The 21,241-nt window shown below is 42.1% G+C and overlaps 1 protein-coding gene across 2 annotated transcripts in view; it reads left to right on the top strand.

The window, feature by feature from the left end:
- The window catches only part of dgki (diacylglycerol kinase, iota), a 253,553-nt gene that overhangs the window by 200,762 nt on the left and 31,550 nt on the right, over positions 1 to 21,241 (top strand). For both annotated transcript variants that reach the window (XM_059977765.1, XM_059977764.1), the window contains 3 exons: positions 3,688 to 3,767; positions 4,184 to 4,228; positions 20,524 to 20,593. In XM_059977765.1, the coding sequence (XP_059833748.1) occupies positions 3,688 to 3,767; positions 4,184 to 4,228; positions 20,524 to 20,593 (195 nt within the window). The remainder of the gene's footprint in view (positions 1 to 3,687; positions 3,768 to 4,183; positions 4,229 to 20,523; positions 20,594 to 21,241) is intronic.

The following is a 21,241-nucleotide window of genomic DNA, read 5'->3' as shown; positions in this document are numbered from 1 at the left end:
AAAAAAAAGTGCAGTTAAACGATAAAGTGGAGGATCACAGTGAGGTAGATTGAGAGCCCAAGAGACCATCTTATCACACAAAAAGTCCATTCAAAAGTCTGATAGAAGTTGTCCTTAAGCCAGTTGTACATGCTTTTCAATTATTTGTATCTTCTGCTTGATGGGATAGGGAAGAAAAGAGAATGTCCAGGCAGGAGTCTTTGATTATGCTGGCTGCTTTACTGAGGCAGTGAGAAGTATAGACAGAGTCAATAAGGAAAACTAGTTCCTGTGATGGGCTGAGCTGTGTCCACAACTCTGCAGTTTCTTGAAGCCTCATGCAGAGCAATTACCATACCAAGCTGTCATGGAACCAGACAAAATGTTTTCTATGGTGATTATAAGTTGTTAAGATGGGGATATGTGGAATTTCTTTAGCCTCCTGAGGAAGTTGAGGTGTTGTTAGTAATAGTAAACCTGAGCCTGATTCGGATCCATTTTTTTGAAACTGTACATGTTTACTTTTACATTTTACTCAAGTGCATATGAATATCACCATCTCTCAAGACTGTGAGATCAGGCAGTGCGTATAAGCTTTCTTTTTAAAAAATTACCTTAGAATATATTTCTTGATCAATCCAAGACTGGTAACTTAGTTTATTTGATGTAGCTAAATATGTTTTTTATAAACAACAGAAATAGCAGTGAAAACTTTGTTGAAATCACGGGAAAATAACAGAGTCAGTTCTACTTGCTGGTTGAATTAAATTACAGTGGGTTGACATTGGTTCAACTGTGATGATTTGATGACAACTTGTCACCATTAGGGGCTATCAATAAGTGGAACATTGACAAGTTATCAAGGTCCTGTTGATTCTGGTAATATTGTAATTCCAAAGTTTCTTTGGAAGTCAAGAATGAGGTATAAACTCAGTGGTTAAGGCCATTGATTTAGTCTTACAAGAACAAGGAGGGAAAACTTTTAAAAAAAATCAAAGAAGTTGTGGTTGTCCTCTACTAAAGGCTGAAGTCAGTGATTCCCAACCTGAGGTACACGAACCCTTTGCTCAGTGGCATTGGTCTATGTCAGGGGTCAGCAATCTTTACCACTGAAAGAGCCACTTGGACCCGTTTCCCACAGAAAAGAAAACACTGGGAGCCGCAAAACCCGTTTGACATTTAAAATGAAATAACACTGCATACAACGTTTTTTTTTGCCTTTATGCTATGTATAAACAAACTATAATGTGTTGCATTTATGAAATTGATGAACTCCTGCAGAGAAAACGAAATTACATTTCTGCATGCAACAAAAACATTTTGAACTCCGAAAAAAAGACGTTGGGTTGAAAGTTACTTTTAAGTAAAATACTCAATGTCTATTTGAGTCCTTCTTGTATTTATGAAAAACGCCGAACTTAAATTTTCCGCCAGCAGCAAACCAAAAATAACATCAGCCAGCTGTCAGCCTGAAAAATAAAAGGACTATTTCACTGAACAATGAAAAAATATGAATATACATAAAATAATAGGCAATTAAAATATTTATCATACTTGGTTAATGGGATTTCTGCTCCTGGACCTCAGCGCACAGCGTCTGCACATCAGGGCTGTATGACGTCACCTTCATCTTTACACAGGATCGCAAGCTGTCATCTGTGAGGCGTGCGCGATGTTTGTTTTTAATAAAGTTCATGTTGGAGAACACCTGCTCACTTACATATGTGGATCCAAAGATCGACAGGACTCAAAGCGCATACTTTTTAATGTTTACATAAATGTCGGGCATAGCATTCCATGTTTCGAACACAAGTTTGTCCGGTTTTGGAAGGTTTTCAATATCACTCCATTTGTGTTTCTGAGCAAGAACGGCCTTCTGACGGGCAACATCTTCAAGGTCTGCTGTCAAGCGTCTAAACTTGGACACCCATATGTCTTTGTCGGCTATGTCGGCCAGTTCCATCTCAAGATCAGGTTGACTCACACCTGCCAATGCAGTCGTATTCAGTAGGGAAGGATCGATGCTTAAGGGAGTGACCGGGAAGGATAATGTGTTTTTTTCCTCTCTGAACTCACAGAAGCGTTTCCCAAACGATGTTTGCATTGCGATGATTGCAGAATGTAAATACTCCGAAATTATCATGTCGTGACCTTGTTTGAACTCTCTCAAATTGGGGAAGTGAGACAAAGTGCCTTTCTGTAAATCTCTGGCAAGCAACGTCAACTTGCGCTCGAATGCCAAAACATCCTCCAACATGTGCAGGGCTGTGCGTCCTTTCCCCTGAAGAGCTGTGTTCCGCGTGTTCAGGTGCGCTGTCATGTCTACCATGAAGTGTAGCTTTTCCAGCCACTCTGGCTGTTCCAGCTCAGGAAAGGTGAGCCCTTTGCTGCCCAGGAAAGTTTTCACTTCTTCCAGACACGCGACAAAGCGTTTCAGCACCTCCCCTCTGGACAGCCAGCGATAAAAACACATTGTAGCGGTGTCAGTAAACTGCAGTCAAAGATAGCTTTATTCGAACTAAACAGCCTTGCTTTTAAGCCTCCCTCAACCCAGCCCCCATGGACGCAGATGCTGCAAAAGACGCGTACTCACAAACCCCCGTAGGCTATCTCCCTTAGCCGGAATGCTGGCTAATTGTGAGCCGTTTCGGATGTGCCAGCCACACTTAGATTGTACAAGATCACCATAATCTTCAAATTTAGAATTACATTTCAAAAGCTAACAAACTAACATAAAATACATTTTAATTAAATACTGACCAATTATTTCCCAAAGCCACAGGGAGCCGCAGCACAGAGGTGAAAGAGCCACAAATGGCTCGGGAGCCGCAGGTTGCCGACCCCCGGTCTATGTCATAAAAAAGGTTGGGAACCCCTGGACTAGAGAGATAACAAGACACTCCAGTGATAAGAAATACCCTATGAAATAGTCAGGTTCAGCAGCTTGGCACAAAATGCAGAAAAGCTTCTAGAAAGATACAGAATTAGCTCGGCTACAGTTACTGAAATCTCTCTGAACAATTACATGCAACAGGTGATGATATAAAAATATAAACAAGCATAGGAAACTTAAACTGGAAAAATAGTTCTTCAATAACTACTCTATACCCTAATCTGGTATAGGGAAAGGTCAGGACTTTATTCCCTGGAGTGCTGGAGAATGAGGGGCAATTTGATAGAGATATACAAAATTATGAGGGGTATAGATAGGGTAAATACAAGCAGGCTTTTTCCACTGAGGTTGGGTGAGACTAGAACTAGAGGTCATGGGTTAAGAGCAAAAGGTGAAATGTTTAAGGGAGATATGATGGTGATGACATTGAGCAATGAACTGCCAGTGGAAGTGGTGGATGAGGGATCAATTTCAGCAGTTTAGACAAGTTTGGGTAAATACATAGGTGGGAGGGGTATGATGGGCTATGGCCCAGGTGCAGATCAATGGAACTAAGCAGAATAATAGTATAGCATGGACTGGATGATCTGAATGGCCTGTTTCTGTGATGCAGTGTTCTATGAATCTATAGGGTTCTAATCTGACAGACCTAAGGGTTGGGGAATGTACTCAGGTTGTCTACATGAACAATCACTTCAGTATGCAGTGTCTCTATAAAAGTGCTTCCATGTACTCTTCACAGAATACTATTATCCTCCCAGAGTTTAATGGAAAGTCCCAGGGAATGTAATAATGCTTTCATTTTCTTTCTTCAGCAATTCCACTGGGAATTATCGTCATCCATGGAGACTGTGATCTGGAGACGTGCCGCAAGTACATCGACCGGTTGCAGGAGGTAAGAGCTTTCTGCTGACAGCAGCGGGAGAACACCACATTCCCTCCCATTTTTCTTGTTGGGAGAGATATGACAAGAATAGTCTTTGTGAAATGATCAAGAATTTCAGCCTTTGATTGGAATTCTCCCACTAACTGTGTTTGCTGTGGTCCCCATTGATTCCAAGCCAGTACTGGAACCACCCTGTCTTGGTTGACTGGCTTAGTCCCAGCAGGAGGTGGAACCTTTGAAGGTAGGGCTACCAGTCATGTGTGGAGGGTTTGCTAATGGGGAGGTTGGCAGTGGATCATGACTTGTTATCATTGCATGATAACATTATTAATTAATGGTTTCAGAACTCAGACATTTCAGAGAATGTGGTTTTCCAGATAATAAGATGAGAAATTATTGGTAATGATATTTATCTTTTCTGCCAGGACTTTTATCCATTAATGTCAGATGGACATCAGTTTCATTACCAGGTAAGATTGTTTCCTGTGGTTGTTCTGGCTACCTGAGGGATTATTTACTGCTGGTGAACTTCTGATCTCTTGTACAGAGGCAAAGTTCTGTGTATGCTGGAAATCCAAAATAAAACCAAAATGCTGAAGGTTCTCAGCAGGTCAGGCAGTGTCTGCGGAGAGAAAAGCAGGGGAAGCAAGCTGTTAAGAGCCTTCAAACTGATCTTAAATATCTCTGATAGCCTTAGTGCAGACTTGACTTGTTGAGCCAAGCAAGGCCGTGACTTGTTGAATGGGCTGTTTCTGAGTTGTCTGATTCTATGATATTAAAAGCCCTTTAGGTAATGTAAGTCATGATGGAAACATAAACACAGAAACAGACCCTTTTAGCCCACTTCATCCATGCTGACTGTGATGTCTGTCTGTGCTACTCTCTTTTGTCCACATTGGGCATGTAGTCCTCTCCAATTTTCCTGTCCAAAGGCCTTTTAGGCTTTGTATTTGTATCTTCCTCTGCCGCCTCTTCTGGTAGATCGTTCCATATAACCACCACTCTCTCTACAGAACTCCATTACATTTCTCCCCTCTCACCGTAACTCTGTGCCCTCTGTTTCTGACTTTCTGTGCTATCCATGGCCCTCATAGTTTTATGGTCTTTTCTCAACGTCCAATGAGAGTAAACCCAGTCTATCCAACCTCACCTTATAGCTAAAACCCTGCATTTCAGGCATCACCCAGACAAAACTCTAATGCACTCTCCCCATTCCTAACATTTCTTTCCTGTATTAGAATGACTCAAATTGTACATGATATCTAACCAATGTTCTGTGCATTCTCATGAAATCCCAACTCTTATACTCAAACCCTCCATCTATGAAGTCAAATATATGAAATGCCTTTTTGATCACCCTATGAAACCATGTCTCCATTTCAAGTGAACACTGGACTTTCACCCCAAGGTATCTACAGACATCAGCTTTCCCAAAGGCCCTATGTTCTATTCGAGTTGACCTCACATTCTCAAGACTAAATTCCATCTGCCACCACTCTGCCCAACTTTCCAGCTGATCTTATGTCCCATTATATCTTTATACAACTTTCTTTACTATCTAAAGAAAGTTGTATCAAACACTGCTTTTCGTGTTGTCTGCAACCTTACTAATCAGACCATCTATATTCTCATTCATTATATAGAACCATAGAACATAACACTGCAGAAACAGGCTAAGCCCTTCTTGGCTGTGCCGAACCATTTTTCTGCTAGTCCCACTGACCTGCACCTGGCCCATATCCCTCCATACACCTCTCATCCACGTACCTGTCCAAGTTTATCTTAAATGTTAAAAGTGAGCCCGCATTTGGCAGCTCATTCCACACTCCTACCACTCTCTTTGTGAAGAAGCCCCCCCATGTTCCCTTTAAACTTTTTCCCCTTCACCCTTAACCCATGTCCTCTGGTTTTTTTCTCCCCTAGCATCAGTGGAAAAAACCTGCTTGCATTCACTCTATCTATACCCATCATAATTTTATATGCCTCTATCAAATCTCCCCTCATTCTTCTATGCTCCAGGGAATAAAGCCCTAACCTATTCAACCTTTCTCTGTAACTCAGTTTCTCAAGTCCGGGCAACATCCTTGTAGACCTTCTCTGCACTCTTTCAACCTTATTAATATCCTTCCTGTAATTAGATGCCCAAAACTGCACACAATACTCCAAATTCAGCGTCACCAATGTCTTATACAACCTCACCATTACATTCCAACTCTTATACTCAATATTTTGATTTATAAAGGCCAATGTACCAAAAGCTCTCTTTACTACTCTATCTACCTGTGATGCCACTTTTAGGGAATTTTGCATCTGTACTCCCAGATCCCTCTGTTCTACTGCACTCCTCAGTGTCTTACCATTTACCTTGTATGTTCTACCTTGGTTTGTCCTTCCAAAGTGCAATATCTCACACTTGTCTGTATTAAACTCCATCTGCCATTTTTCAACCCATTTTTCCAGCTGGTCCAGATCCCTCTGCAAGCTTTGAAAACCTTCTTCACTGTCCACTATGATACAATCTTTGTTTCATCAGTGAATTTGCTGATCCAATTTACCACATTATCATCCAGATCATTGATATAGATGACAAATAACAATGGACCCAGCACTGATCCCTATGGCACACCACTAGTCACAGGCCTCCACTCAGAGTAGCAATCCTCCACTACCACTCTCTGGCTTCTTCCATTGAGCCAATGTCTAATCCAATTTACTACCTCACCATGTATACCTAGCGACTGAATCTTCCTAACTAACCTCCCATGCGGGACCTTGTCAAAGGCCTTACTGAAGTCCATGTAGACAACATCCACTGCCTTCCCTTCATCCACTTTCCTGGTAACTTCCTCAAAAAACTCAAAAAAATACCACAAAAAAAACATGACCTACCACGCACAAAGCCGTTGACTCTCCCCAATAAGTCCCTGTCCATCCAAATACTTGTAGATCCTATCTCTTAGTACTGCTTCCAATAATTTACCTACCACAGAAGTCAAACTTACCGGCCTATAATTTCCAAGATTACTTTTTGAGCCTTTTTTTAAACAACGGAACAACATGAGGCATCCTCCAATTCTCTGGCACCTCACCCATAGATACTGACATTTTAAATATATCTGCCAGGGCCCCTGCAATTTCAACACTAGTCTCCCTCAAGGGAATACCCTGTCAGGTCCTGGGGATATATCTACTCTGATTTGCCTCAAGATAGCAAAGACTTCCTCCTCTTCAATCTGTATAGGTTTCAGGACCTCCCTGCTTGTTTGCCTCTTTTCCATTGACTCCATGCCAGTTTCTTTAGTAAATACTGTTGTAAAAAACCCTTTTAAGATCTCCCTCATTTCCTTTGGTTCCATACATAGCCAACCACTCTGATCTTAAAGAGGACCAATTTTATCCCTTACTATCCTTTTGCTCTTGATATACCTGTAGAAGCTCTTTGGATTATCCTTCACCTTGACTGCCAAAGCTACCTCATGGTCTTCTTTTAGTCCTCCTGATTGATTTCTTTCTTAAGTATTTTTTTTGCATTTTTTATACAAACAACAAAGTTCCAAGTCTGGATCCCTGAGGTACATCACCCTTTTCAGATTTTCTGTCAAAAAAACACCCATCTGCTACTTCTGTCTGCCTCCTATCGCTGAGCTAGTTTCCCAATATTCCTCAGGTCCCTTGTGGCTTAACCTTCTGCACTAGCTACGATGTGAGACCTTGTCCAAAGCCCAAGTAAACCACACTCCCTCTCTGCTCTCGTCAGTTTTCCTAGTCGCCACTTGAAAACACTGAGTCAAAGGCACGAGACAAAACTATGCTGTCCCTACCTTTCCATAATTCCTGATCCTCAGAATCATCTCCAATTACTGATGTATGGGTCACAACCCCTAGTTTCCAGGCTTATCCTGATTGCCCTTTGACATCGGGTTTCTGGTACCTCCCCCGTGGTTAACAAGGTTGCAAAAATCTTCATCGGAGCCTCAGCAATCTCCTCTCTTGCTTCCGTTGACATCTGGGAGAGATTGTATCAGTCCTGAGGGACTTATCCACCCTAATAGAACATAGCACATTACAACACAGTAAAGTCCCTTTGCTTCATGATGTTGTGCTTTTATTTTAACTTTCTCTATGATCAATCTAACCCTTCCCTCCCACATAGCCTTCCATTTGTCTGTCATCCATGTGCATGTGTGCTTAAGAAACTTTAAGAGTTTCTTAACTGTCCCTAATGTATCTGCCTCTATCATCACCCGCAGCACTGCATTCCACACACCACCACTCTGTGTAAAAAAACTTACCCCTGACATTCTGCTTACACTTTCCTCCAATCACCTTGTATCTATGACCCTCATATTAGCTATTTCCACCCTGGGGAAAAAGGTGCTGTCTGCCCACTCTATCTGTGTGTTTTATCATCTTGTACACCTCTATCAAATCACCTCTTATCTTCCTTTGCTCCAAAGAGTAAAGCCCTAACTCACTCAACGTACCCTCATAAGACGTGCTCTCTAATCCAGCCAGAATACTGGTAAATCTCCTCTGCCCCTCTCTAAAACTTCCTATAATATTTATACCACTCCCCCCTCCCCGTTATATGCTCCAGAATATCAGCGTACCCATCCCTAACTCATATGACTGTGAGGCTAAGTACAGCTCCAATGCCATATTTAAGTTTGCTGATGACACCACTGTTGTCAACTAAATCAAAGGTAGTGACAAATCAGCAGTTAGGAGGGAGATTGAAAAATCTAGTTGAATGGTGCCACAACAAACTCACACTCAACGTCAGCAAAACCAAAGAGTTGATTATTGACCACAGGAAGAAGAAACTGGAGGTCCATAAGCCAGTCCTCATTAGGGGATCAGAGGTGGAGAAGATCAGTAACTTTAAATTCCTTCACATTATCATTTCAGAGGATCTGTCACAGGACCAACATTTAGGTGCCATTACAAAGAAGGCACGACCATGCCTGTACTTTATTAGAAGTTTGCACAGATTTGGCATGTTATTTAAAACTTTGCCGAACTTCTGTAGATGCACAGTGGTGAATATCCTGACTGGTTGCATCATGCCCTGGTATGGAAACACCAATGCCCAAGAACGGAGAACTGAACAGCAAGAGACCTCTCGTCACTGAGAACATCTACAAGAGGTGCCTCCACAAGAAAGCAGCATCAAGGACAACATCCAGGCCACACTCTTCTCTCACTGTTTCTGACAGGAAGAATGTACAGGATCCTGAGGTGCCACACCACCAGGTTCAGAAACATTTATTACTGTTCAACCATCAGGGTTCCTGAACCAGAGCGGATAGCCTTACATAACTCAGCATAGTTCCTTCTTTCTTCCCTCCCTCCTTCTCCTTCATAGAAACATAGAAAATCTACAGCACAATACAGGCCGTTCGGCCCACAAAGCTGTGCCAAGCATGTCCTTACCTTGGAACTACCTAGGCCTACCCACAGCCCTCTATTTTTCTAAGGTCCATGTACCTATCCAGGAGTCTCTTAAAAGACTCTATCATTTCCGCCTCCAGCAGCCCATTCCAATGGCCGGCAGCCTATTCCACCCACTCACCACACTCTGTGTAAAAAAAAACTTACCCCTGACACCTCCTCTCTGCCCTTTCTTCCCTCCCTCCCCTGTGGTACCTATCTTTTTTTGTATTTGAAGTTTGTCTTCTTCTGCACTTTGGTTGTTTGTCAGTCTTTGTGTGTAGTTTTTCATTGATTCTATTGCATTTCTTTATTTGACTGTGAATGTTTGTAAAGACATGAATATCAAAGTAGTGTATGATGACATATACATACCTTGATTGTAAATTTTGAAGTTTGAACTGTTGAATATTTATTCATTATTTTGGTCATATTCCCTGGGTTCCTTCCTTAGTTAACTGCATGCTCCTTATATATCAATAATAGGTTTTAGGATTCTTTTTAATCCGACTGAACAAGATTATTTCATGGTCCCTCTTTGCTTTTGGAATTTCGTAACTTGTCTTTACCCTATAAGCTCAAAGGAGTTGTTTGAAACGTTGTAGGGGAAAGAACAGTGAGGGCCAATAACTAGTAAACAGGGAGGTGGATTGTGCCAACATGGTAACAGAGAAACACCAGGTACAAGTGGACACATGGAATGCAGCCGTGGCAACACCCAGGTTTCACTGTTTATTTTATAGCTTGCATCTATTGTTGTAATAGAAAATTGGATTTACTGTTAACTAAGTTAACAGTAATAATCATTTTATTTTATATAACCATATAACAATTACAGCACAGAAACAGGGCATCTGGGCCCTTCTAGTCCGTGCTGAACGCTTACTCTCACCTAGTCCCACTGACCCGCACTCAGCCCATAATCCTCCATTCCTTTCCTGTCCATATACCTATCCAATTTTGCTTTAAATGACAATACCGAACCTGCCTCTACCACTTCTACTGGAAGCTCATTCCACACAGCTACCACTCTCTGAGTAAAGAAATTCCCCCTCATGTTACGCTTAAACTTTTGCTCCCTGTCTCAACTCATGTCCTCTTGTTTGAATCTCCCCTACTCTCAATGGAAAAAGCCTATCTACGTCAACTCTATCTATCCCCCTCATAATTTTAAATACCTCTATCAAGTCCCCCCTCAACCTTCTACGCTCCAAAGAATAAAGACCTAACTTGTTCAATCTTTCCCTGTAACTTAGGTGCTGAAACCCAGGTAACATTCTAGTGAATCTTCTCTGTACTCTCTCTATTTTGTTGACATCTTTCCTATAATTTGGTGACCAAAATTGTACACAATACAAATTTGGCCTTACCAATGCCTTGCACAATTTTAACATTACATCCCAACTCCTATACTCAATGCTCTGATTTATAAAGGCCAACATACCAAAAGATTTCTTCACCACCCTATCCACATGAGATTCCACCTTCAGGGAACTATGCACCATTATTCCTAGATCACTCTGTTCTACTGCATTCTTCAATGCCCTACCATTTATTTGGATTATTCCTACCAAAATGTAGCACCTCACACTTATCAGCATTAAATTCCATCTGCCATCGCTCAGCCCATTCTTCTAACTGGCCTAAATCTCTCTGCAAACTTTGAAAACCGACTTCATTATCTACAACACCACCTCCCTTAGTATCACCTGCATACTACTAATCCAATTTACCACCCCATCATCCAGATCATTAATGTATATGGCAAACAACATTGGACCCAGTACAGATCCCTGAGGCACCACTAGTCACCAGCCTCCAACCTGACAAGCAGTTATCTACCACTACTCTCTGGCATCTCCCATCCAGCCACTGTTGAATCCATTTTACTACTTCAATATTAATACCTAACGATTGAACCTTCTGTGCAGAACCTTGTCAAAGGCCTTACTGAAGTCCATATAGACAACATCTACTGCTTTACCCTCGTCAACTTTCCTCGTAACCTCTTCAAAAAATTCAATAAGATCTGTCAGACATGACCTTGCATGCACAAATACATGTTGACTGTTCCTAATCAGACCCTGTCTATCCAGATAATTATCTGGTAACTCTAGTAATCTCTAGTAATCAAAGATCTAGTTTGTTACTTAATTAAGTTTTTCTGTAATCTTGGTTTCTGTTATCAAACCTATAGTGGTTTATCTGTTAGCAAACTTCCTGTGTAATCTTTTCAGCTGAGGATGTAGTAGCTGTACCACAGGTTGTTCAGCTTTGCACACAGCAGTTTCAATAAATGTCCCATTATTTGATAGAACATAGCACAGTACAAGCCCTTTGTCCCATGATGTTGTGCTAACCTTTTAACCTAAGATTATTCTAACCCCTCCTTCTACATTGTTCTCAGTTTTTCTATCATCCATGCACCTATCTAAGTTTCTTCAATGCCTCTAATGTGTCAGCAACTCAGCAGACGTTCCACGCACCCACCACTCTCTGTGTAAAAAAAACACCTATCTCTGACCCCACCCCCCCCCATACTCTCCTCCACTCACCTAAAATTATGCCCCTTTATAGTAGATATTCTGCCCTGGGAAAAAAGTCTCTACCTATCCACCCGAACTATGCCTCTTATCATCTTGTACACCTCTACCAGGTCACCTCTCATACTCCTTTGCTCCAAAATGAAAAACCCTAGCTCGTTCAACCTATTTTCATTTGGCATGATCTCGAATCCAGGCAGCATCCTGACATGGTAGGGTAGTGGTTAGCACAATGCACTGCAGTACGGGCGACCAAGGTTCAACTCCTGCCACTGCCTGTAAAGAGTTTGTTAGTTCTTCCCGTTTCTTCTGGGTGCTCTGGTTTCCTTCCCCAATCCAAAGACCAATTGCTTAGTAGGTTAATTAGTCATTGTAAATGGTCCCATGATTTGCCGAGGATTAAATCGGAGGCTCGAGGGGCTGGACTGGCCTTCTTATTGCTGCATCTCAATAATAAAAAAAATCTTCTCTGTGCCTAAGGCTTCCCTATTCTTACTATAATGAGATGACCAGAACTGAACACAATACTCCAAGCATGGTCTAACTAGGGTTTGATTGAGCTCTTGAACTCAGTTTCCCCCAACTAACGAAAGCCAACACACCATGCACCTCCTTAACAACCCTATCAATTTGCACAGCAACTTTGAGGGATCTATGAACAGGGACTACAAAATCCCTCTGTTCCTCCACACTGCCAACAATCCTGCCATAAGCCTTATGTTCTGGCTTCAAATTTGATCTTCTAAAATGAATAACTTCACACTTTTCTGGGTTGTATTCCATCTGTCACTTCTCAGTCCAGCTGTGCACCCTGTCAATTTCAATACATGGTCTTTCTTGTTGCTCCTGTAGATATAAACTTATACCTAATACATAGTTCCTCCCCATCACTAATCAATACCCTTCCTTAAAGCAAGTTTCTTTAAACTTTATTACCTTTGCCTCTTTCCTTCACAAGGCCAAACTGACTCTGAGTACTTATTATCTCGCATGTTGTCACCTCCCATTTACTGGAGCACAAGGAGATCACCCCTTCATTATTCCTAAGTTCTACCCAGAGAAGCTCCTTGGACAATCCCACAAGGAGATTCTCCCTATACCGGCATAATGAGTTCCCTGTCACTACAGTGCATCGAGGTGCTGAGCCAGTTCTGTTGCTGCTCATCCAGCTGCTGTTGTTGCTTCTCCCTGTGAGGCTGACGCCCAGCACTATCCATAGCAACATAGGAGTCTCCTCCACTGCCCTTAAAGAAATTGCTTTTTTTTTTAAATAAAAAGAAATTATTAATGGTGTGTAAAAGGACTCAAAATGATTTAAAGATCATTAACACGAAGTAATATTAAAATAAGTAAATCATTTATTGATTTATGTTAGTGGTTGTATACTGCATATATACTTTGATAATAAAAATTCTTGGAATCTTTGGTGTATATTTAGTAAGATGCTCAACGAGGTTCCCGATGGTGGGCTCGTTCAGCTTAAGGGAGGCATGGGATCCAGGGAAACTTGGCTACTTGATTGAAGATTTGTCTCCCCCACAGAAAGCAGATGGTAATTGTGGTGCGTTCTGCCTAGAGGCCGGTGACCAGTGGGGTTCTGCAAAGATCTGTTCTGGGATCCCTGCCCTTTGTGACTTCTGTAAACGACTTTGATAAGGAGATGATGAGGGTGGGTTAGAAAGTTTGCAGGTGGCAGGAAGGTTGGCGGTGTTGTGGATGGTGTCGAAGGTTGTCATAGATTACAGAGGGGCATTAATAGGATTCAGAGCTGGGCTGAGAAGTGCCGGGTATGTGTCCCACCCAGAAAAGTGCCAAGTGATAACCTTTGGAAGATGGAGCTTGATGGAGAGTACAGGGTTAATGGTAGTATTCTTAGCAGTGTGGAGGAACAGCGGGACCTTGGAGTCTACATCCATAGATCCCTCAACTTGCCATATAGCTGTGAAAGGGTAGTTAAGAAAGCATATGGTGTGTTGAGGGGGCTAGGGGGAGGGGGATTGAGTTCAAGAGCTGTGAGGTAATGTTGCAGCTTTCTAAAACTCACACCTGGAATATTACATTTAGTTCTGGTTGCTTCATTATAGGAAGGATGTGGAGGTTTCAGAGAGGGTGCAGATCAGATTTACCAGGATGCCCATGTCTTTTGAAGATAGGTTGAGCAAACTAGAGCTTTTCTCTTTGAAGTGAAGGAGGATGAGGTGAATTGATAGAGGTGTAGATAAGAGGCATAGACAGAGCGGACAATCTGCACCTTTTCCCAGGCATAAATGCCTAGTTTTAGGAGGCATAATTTTAATATGATTTGAAGAAAGTTTAGGATATCAAGAGGTAGATTTCTTTTCAGAGAGAGGTAAGTGTGTGAAGCATGCTACCAGGGTGATGAAAGAGGAAGATACATTGTGGACATTTTTAGAGACTTGTAGATAGGCAACTGGATGATAGAAAAATGTAACATTATGTAGGAGGGAAGGGTCAGACTCACCTTAGAGTAATTTAAAACATCAGCACAGCATCTTAGGGCAATGGGCTGTAATGTTCTGTGTGCTATGTGTTATCTTCTATATATAATGGGGGATTTATTAAAACTGGTGTGCGCATTGGGAAAAAGATACCGACTGCCTACTCTATCTATGACTTTTAAGAAACTCTTAGACAGGCACATGGATGATAGAAAAATGGAGAGCTTGTGGGAAGGAAGCGTTGCATTGATCTGGGAGTAGGTTGAATGGTTGGAACATCCTGGTGAACTGAAGGGCCTGCACTGTGCTGTACTGTTCTATGTGCTGAATGTCCAGTCTTCGTTTTCCTACATTTATAAACCACAAGGCATAGAAGAAGAATTAGGCCATTTGGCCCATTGAGTCAATAATGGCTGATCCTTTTTTTTCCCCCTCCTCAGCCCCACTCACCGGCCTTCTCCCTGTAACCTTTGTTCAATAATCTAACAATCTCCCTCTTAAACACACCCAACAACCTGGCTTCCACAGTTGCCTGTGGTAACAAATTCTATAAATTCATCATCCTGTGGGTAAAGAAATTCCTCTGCATCTCTGTCTTAAATGGACTCCCCTCTATCCTGAGGCTGTACCCTCTTGTCCTAGTCTCCCCCCCCCCCATGGGAAGCATCCTTTCCACATCTACTCTGCCTAGGCCTTTCAACATTCGAAAGGTTTCAATGAGATCCCTTGTCATCCTTCTAAATTCCATGGAGTACAGGCCCAAAGCCAATAAACGTCCCTTTTCATTCCCAGAATCATCCTGTGAACTTCCTCTGAACTCGCTCCAATGCCAGCACATCTTTTCTTAGATAAGGAGCCCAAAACTCTTCACAATTCTCAAGGTGAGGCCTCACCAGTGCCTTATAAAACCTCAATATCATATCCCTTCCCTTATATTCTAGACCTCTTGAAATGAATGCTAACATTGCATTTGCCTTCCTCACCACCAACTCTACCTGCAAGTTAAACTTCAGGATATTCTGCACAAGGATTCCCAAGACCCTTTGCATCTCAGATTTCTGGATTTTCTCCCTGTTTAGAAAATAGTCTACATATTTATTTCTTCTACCAAAATGCATGACCATGCATTTCCAGTTTTGTATTTCATTTGCCTCTTTCCTGTCCATTCTCCTAATCTGTCTAAGTCTTTCTGCAGCCTTCCTGGTTCCTGAACATTACTTTTCCCTCCACCAATCTTTGTATCATCTGTAAACTTGGCAACAAAGTGATCTATTCCGTCATCTAAATCATTTATGTACAGCATAAAAAGAAGTGGTCCCAACACTAACTCCTTCATAGTACCACTAGTCACTGGCAGCCAACCAGAAAAGGATCTTTTATTCCCACTTGCTGCCTCCTACTAATCATCCAATGCTCTAACCATGCTAGTAACTTTCCTGTAATACCATGGGCTGTTAATTTGATAAGCAGCCTTGTGTGTGGCACCTTGTCAAAGGCCTTTTGAAAATACAAATGTACAACATCCACCTCATCCCCTTTATCTATCCTACGTGTATCTCCTCAAAAAGTTCCATCAGGTTCGTCAGGCAAGGTTTTCCCTTAAACCACGCTGACTTTGTCCTATCTTGTCCTGTGTCACCAAGTACTCCATAACCTTAACAATTGATTCCAACATCTTTCTAACCAATGAGGTCAAGCTAACTAGTCTATAGTTTCCTTTCTGCTACCTCCTTTCTTAAAGAGTGGAATGACATTTGCAATTTTCCTGTCCTCTGGAACGATGCCAGAGTCCAATGATTCTTGAAAGAATGAATCATTATTAATGCCTCCATAATCTCCACCATCACCTCTTTCAGAACCCTAGGGTGCTGTTCATCTGTTCTGGGTGATTTATGTACTTTTAGGTCTGTCAGCTTTTTGAGCACCTTCTCCTTGTAAAAGTAATCACACTCACTTCTCTTCCCTCACACTCTTCAACATCTGGCACACTGCTAGTGTCTTCTACAGTGAAGACTGATGCAAAATACTCATTTAGATCATCTGCTGTCTCCTTGTCCTCCGTTAATATTTCTCTGGCCTAATTTTCTAGCAGTCCTATATCCACTTTTATCTGTCTTTTATTTTTTATGTACTTTTCTTGATATCATTTGCAAGCTTGCTTTCATAGTCCATCTTTTCCCTCCTAATGATTCCTTTAGTTGCTCTCTTTAAGTTTTTAAAAGCTTTCTAATCCTCTTTCTTCTCACTAATTTTTGCTGTGTTGTATGCCCTATCTTCTACTTTTACATTAGCTTTGACTTCCCTTCTCAGCCATGGTTGTATTATTTTACCATTTGAGTATTTCATTGTTTTTGGAATACATCTATCCTGCACCTTCCTCATTTTTCCTAGAAACTCACACCATTGCTGCTCTGCAGTCATCCCTGCCAGCAGCTCCTTCTAATTTACTTTATAGACGCACATTGGATTGCATCATGGCCTGGTATGGAAATAGCAATGCCCAAGAACGGAAAAGTCTACAGTCCAGTCCATCACAGGAAAAGCCCTCTCCACCACTGAATACAATTGCAAGCAGCGCTGTTACAAGAAAGCAGGACACATCATTGAGTACTCCCACCTCCAAGCAATACTTCCTTCTTGCAGCAGCCATCAAGAAGGAAGCCTTCAGTCCCACATCATCAGGTTCAGGAACAGTTATTACCCCACAACCATCAGGCTCCTGAACCAGCATAGATAACTTATCTCACCCTAACAACACACACAAAATGCTGGTGGAATGCAGCAGGCCAGGCAGTATCTATAAGGAGAAGCACTGTTGCCGTTTCGGACCGAGACCCTTCGTTAGGACCCTAACTCTGAACTGATTCCACAACCTATGGACTCACTATCAAGCATTCCACAACTCAATTTCTCAGTATTATTTATCTATCTATTTATTATTATTATTAATTTATTTTTTCTCCGCTCAAGTTGGTAAAAACCTGAGGGGTAGGTGTAGCCAGGCACATTTCTCAATTGCTAGGAACTTTCTGACTATTCTAGTGGTGTTTAAAATTGTGGCCTTCTGGAGATCTACATAAATATCGCTGTGTAGGTCTAATTGTTTAATGCTTTTGTGTAGTGACTTCGGGATGATACCAGTTGTAGATATTACTATTGGGACAATGTATACTGCAAGTACTGAAGAAGGGTCCCCGAAACATCGACAGTTTACTCTTTTCCTTAGATGCTGCCTGACCTATTGAGTTCTTCCAGCTTTTTGTGTGTGTTGCAATGTATACCATGTTCATGTCTTTTAATTTCCTCTTTTAATTCAGCATATTTCTGATGGTTTTCACTTATTGATTTCTGTGTGTTATGTGTTTGGAATGGATATATCTATTAAGTAAGTTGTTCTTGCTTGTTCATCCTGTAGTATTATATCCGGATGATTATTATGGATTGACCTATCTATAATAATGGATCGATCATAATGTAATTTGTAGAACTTTGATTCTAAATCTGGATCAGGCTTGTGTTTATAGTAAGATATGGTGTCTTTTCTGCATTTGTATTTTAAAGCAAGGCTTTGGTGAATGATGTTTGCCACATGATTGTCCTCGTGTAGGTGATCAGATTGAGTTAAACTGCTGCAGGATCCTAGAATCGGTTAGATTGTTTCTGATTTCTCTTGGCATTTTCTGCATTTATTGACACGGATTAAGTGGTCTTAATTATGTTTTTTTGATTTTTTTTTGTGTTAACCACCTGGTTGTGTATTGGTCCTGCAGTGCCGCAAGGACCCCCCCCCCCCCCCACCATTTCAGGGAAGAGGTCTCCAACTCTGAGCTAGGCATTCGATGCTTCCTTGTTGTCATCTAGTCTGCTCAAATCATGGGGATGTCTTCCATGGAGGGTCTTGCTCTTCCATTGGTTATTTTTTTCTTCTGTAGTGATAATTTCTTCATTTTTTCTGTGTTATGCTTTCATTTAAGTATGTATTTCTTATCAGAATTACATATGTTTACATGGAGTGTTGAATCTTCAGAAGTTTTAACTGACTGTTGTGTGAATTTTTTATGTCTGTTATTTGTCTTTCCTCCTCTGTCCTAGGTAGTGTTAATCTAAGTATGGTCTAGTACATTGTGTTTTCCAAAATTTGTCATTAATCATAATAAGAATTATTATTATCATATTTTTGTATTTGCAAAGTTTGTCTTTAGCACATTGGTTGTCAGTCTGTGTAGTTTTTTATTGACTCATTTGCATTTCTTTGTTCAACTCTAAGTATGTGCAAGAAAACTAAACTCAGGGTAGTAGATATATATGTATAGTGACATATACATAATTCGGTAATAAATTTACTTTGACTTTGAACCATATAAAATCATGAGGAGTGTAGATGAGGTGGATTGCTGCTGTCTTTTCCCCAGAATGGTGGAGTCCAAAACCAGAGGGCGCGGGTAAAGTGGAGAGAGTGGTGCAGGTATTTAAAGGGGAACAGAGAGGCATCATTTCACCTGCTGGGTAATAAGTATACTGTACAGGTACAAGTTGCTAGTGAAAGAACAATGTCTAAAATATATTTGGGCAGGTATGTGGATAGAAAAGATTGTGAGTGATGTGAGACAAATGCAGGCAAATGGGACCAGCTTAGATAAGCAAATTAGTTAGCATTGGCGAGTCGGGCTGATGGGCCTTATTGCGTGATAATTAAGTGTGGTAAGAAGTGCCTTTTGGGTTGAGGGTGCTGCTGTTCTCCTGCCCTCTCCACTGGGCTTCCATCTGCTTAGGATGGAGATTTGGCCTTTCCCCACCTCCTCTCAACTACTCATTTTCTGCTCCGTTCAAGCATGGGCAGAATCTTCAGGTCAATGGGCACCTTATTTATTTGTTTCTTCATTAAGCTTCCGAGCTCACCCCCAGCAAAGTTTCCACAGACCTGGTACAACAGAGCAGGCTGCCAGTGCAAAACACACACAAGATCCTGGAGGAACTCAGCAGATTAGACAGTGTCTACCGAGGGGAATAAACAGTCAACATTTCAGGCCAAAACCCTTTATCAGGACTAGAAAGTAAGGGCCATGACTCAGCCATGTCAGAATGGGAAGTCGTCCGTGTCTGTCCATGAATGAAGCCAATCTCCCATTGGAGGAGCAACTGGGTCGCTTCTAACCTGGACATGAACATCAATTTCTCCAAATTCTGGTACTTCTTCCTCCCCACTTCACTCTTTTTCTATTCCCCATCCTGGTTCCCCACTCAGCCATTCCCTTCTCACCTGCCCGTCACCTCCCTCTCGTTCCCCTCATTCTTCCCTTTCTTCCATGGTCCACTGTTCTCTCCTATTAAATTCCTTCTTCTTCAGCCCTTCACCTCTTCCACCTATCACCTCCCAGCATCTCACTTCATTTCCCCACCCCACCATCCACCCACCCACCTTCCTCCTCACCTATCACCTTCCCCTCCCCCCACCTTCTCATTCTGGGTTCTGCCCCCTTCGTTTCCAATCCCAGTGAGGGTTCCAGCCTGAAACACTGGTACTGCCTGACCTCCTACCTCTGGGATTTACAGTAAAACTGTCCACTCCTACCACTGGGATCTACAGTAGAACCCACTGCTCCTACCACTGGGATCTACAGTGGAACCCACTACTCCTACCACTGGGATTTACAGTAGAACTGACCACTCCTACCACTGGGATTTACAGTAGAACTGACCACTCCTACCACTGGGATTTACAGTGGAACCCACTGCTCCTACCACTGGGATCTACAGTAGAACTGACCACTCCTACCACTGGGATTTACAGTGGAACCCACTGCTCCTAACACTGGGATTTACAGTAGAACTGACCACTCCTACCACTGGGATTTACAGTAGAACTGACCACTCCTACCACTGGGATTTACAGTGGAACCCACTGCTCCTACCTCTGGGATTTACAGTAGAACTGACCACTCTTACCACTGGGATTTACAGTGGAACCCACTGCTCCTACCACTGGGATTTACAGTAAAACTGTCCACTCCTACCACTGGGATCTACAGTGGAACCCACTGCTCCTACCACTGGGATCTACAGTGAAACCCACCACTCCTGACCCTGGGATCTACAGTGGAACCCACTGCTCCTACCACTGGGATTTACAGTAGAACTGACCACTCCTACCACTGGGATCTACAGTGGAACCCACTGCTCCTACCACTGGGATCTACAGTGAAACCCACCACTCCTGACCCTGGGATTTACAGTGGAACCCACTGCTCCTACCTCTGGGATTTACAGTGGAACCCACTGGTCCCTTTGTTGTTTGTACATCCTAACTCATGTGCCATTGTTCTTCATTTTCAGGACAGTGAGTCTTCCCAGCGGCAGATGTTGTCTTCTCAGAATCTTTCTTCCAAATGGTGCTTCCTCGACTGTGAGTACCTGCAAATGTTCATTATTAGAAATGTTACTTTTTCGTCATTCTGTCTGTAAGTGCCCTACAACCAAGGAAGGTCCTATACATTAACCAGCAGCAACATACTTATTTACAAGTTGGCTTTGAACTGGCATAATGAATGTTTACATTATTTTGCCTCTGTGCTGTTTTCAATATTAATCTGCTCCTGAGGATTACAGTGACACAGTCATAGAACACTACAGCTCAGAGTTGGGCACTTTGGCCCATCTAAATGGTACCAAACTATTATTCTGCCCAGTCCCATCGAGCTGCACCTGAACCTTAGCCCTCCATACCCCTCCCAGCCATGTGTCTATCCAAATCGGCTGTAAGTGTTGAAATTGAACCTGCATTTACCACTTCTACTGGCAGCTCGTCCACCCTCACACCACTCTCTGAGTGAAGAAGCTCCCCCTTTCACCATTAAACCATGACCTCTAGTTCTAGTCTCACCCAAGCTCAGTGGTAAAAGCCTACTTGCATTTACCCTATCTATACCCCTCATAATTTTGTACACGTCTATCAAATCTCCCCTCCTTCTCTTACACTCTAGGGAATGAAGTCCCAAACTATTCAACCTTTCCACATAATTCAGGTCTTCAGCTAGTGTAGCTATCAACACTC

Source organism: Hypanus sabinus, chromosome 8 (assembly GCF_030144855.1).
Source record: "Hypanus sabinus isolate sHypSab1 chromosome 8, sHypSab1.hap1, whole genome shotgun sequence".
Lineage (NCBI taxonomy): Eukaryota > Metazoa > Chordata > Chondrichthyes > Myliobatiformes > Dasyatidae > Hypanus > Hypanus sabinus.
The sequence above is the reverse complement of the archived record's forward strand: the minus strand, read 5'-3'. Positions and strand labels throughout refer to the sequence as shown.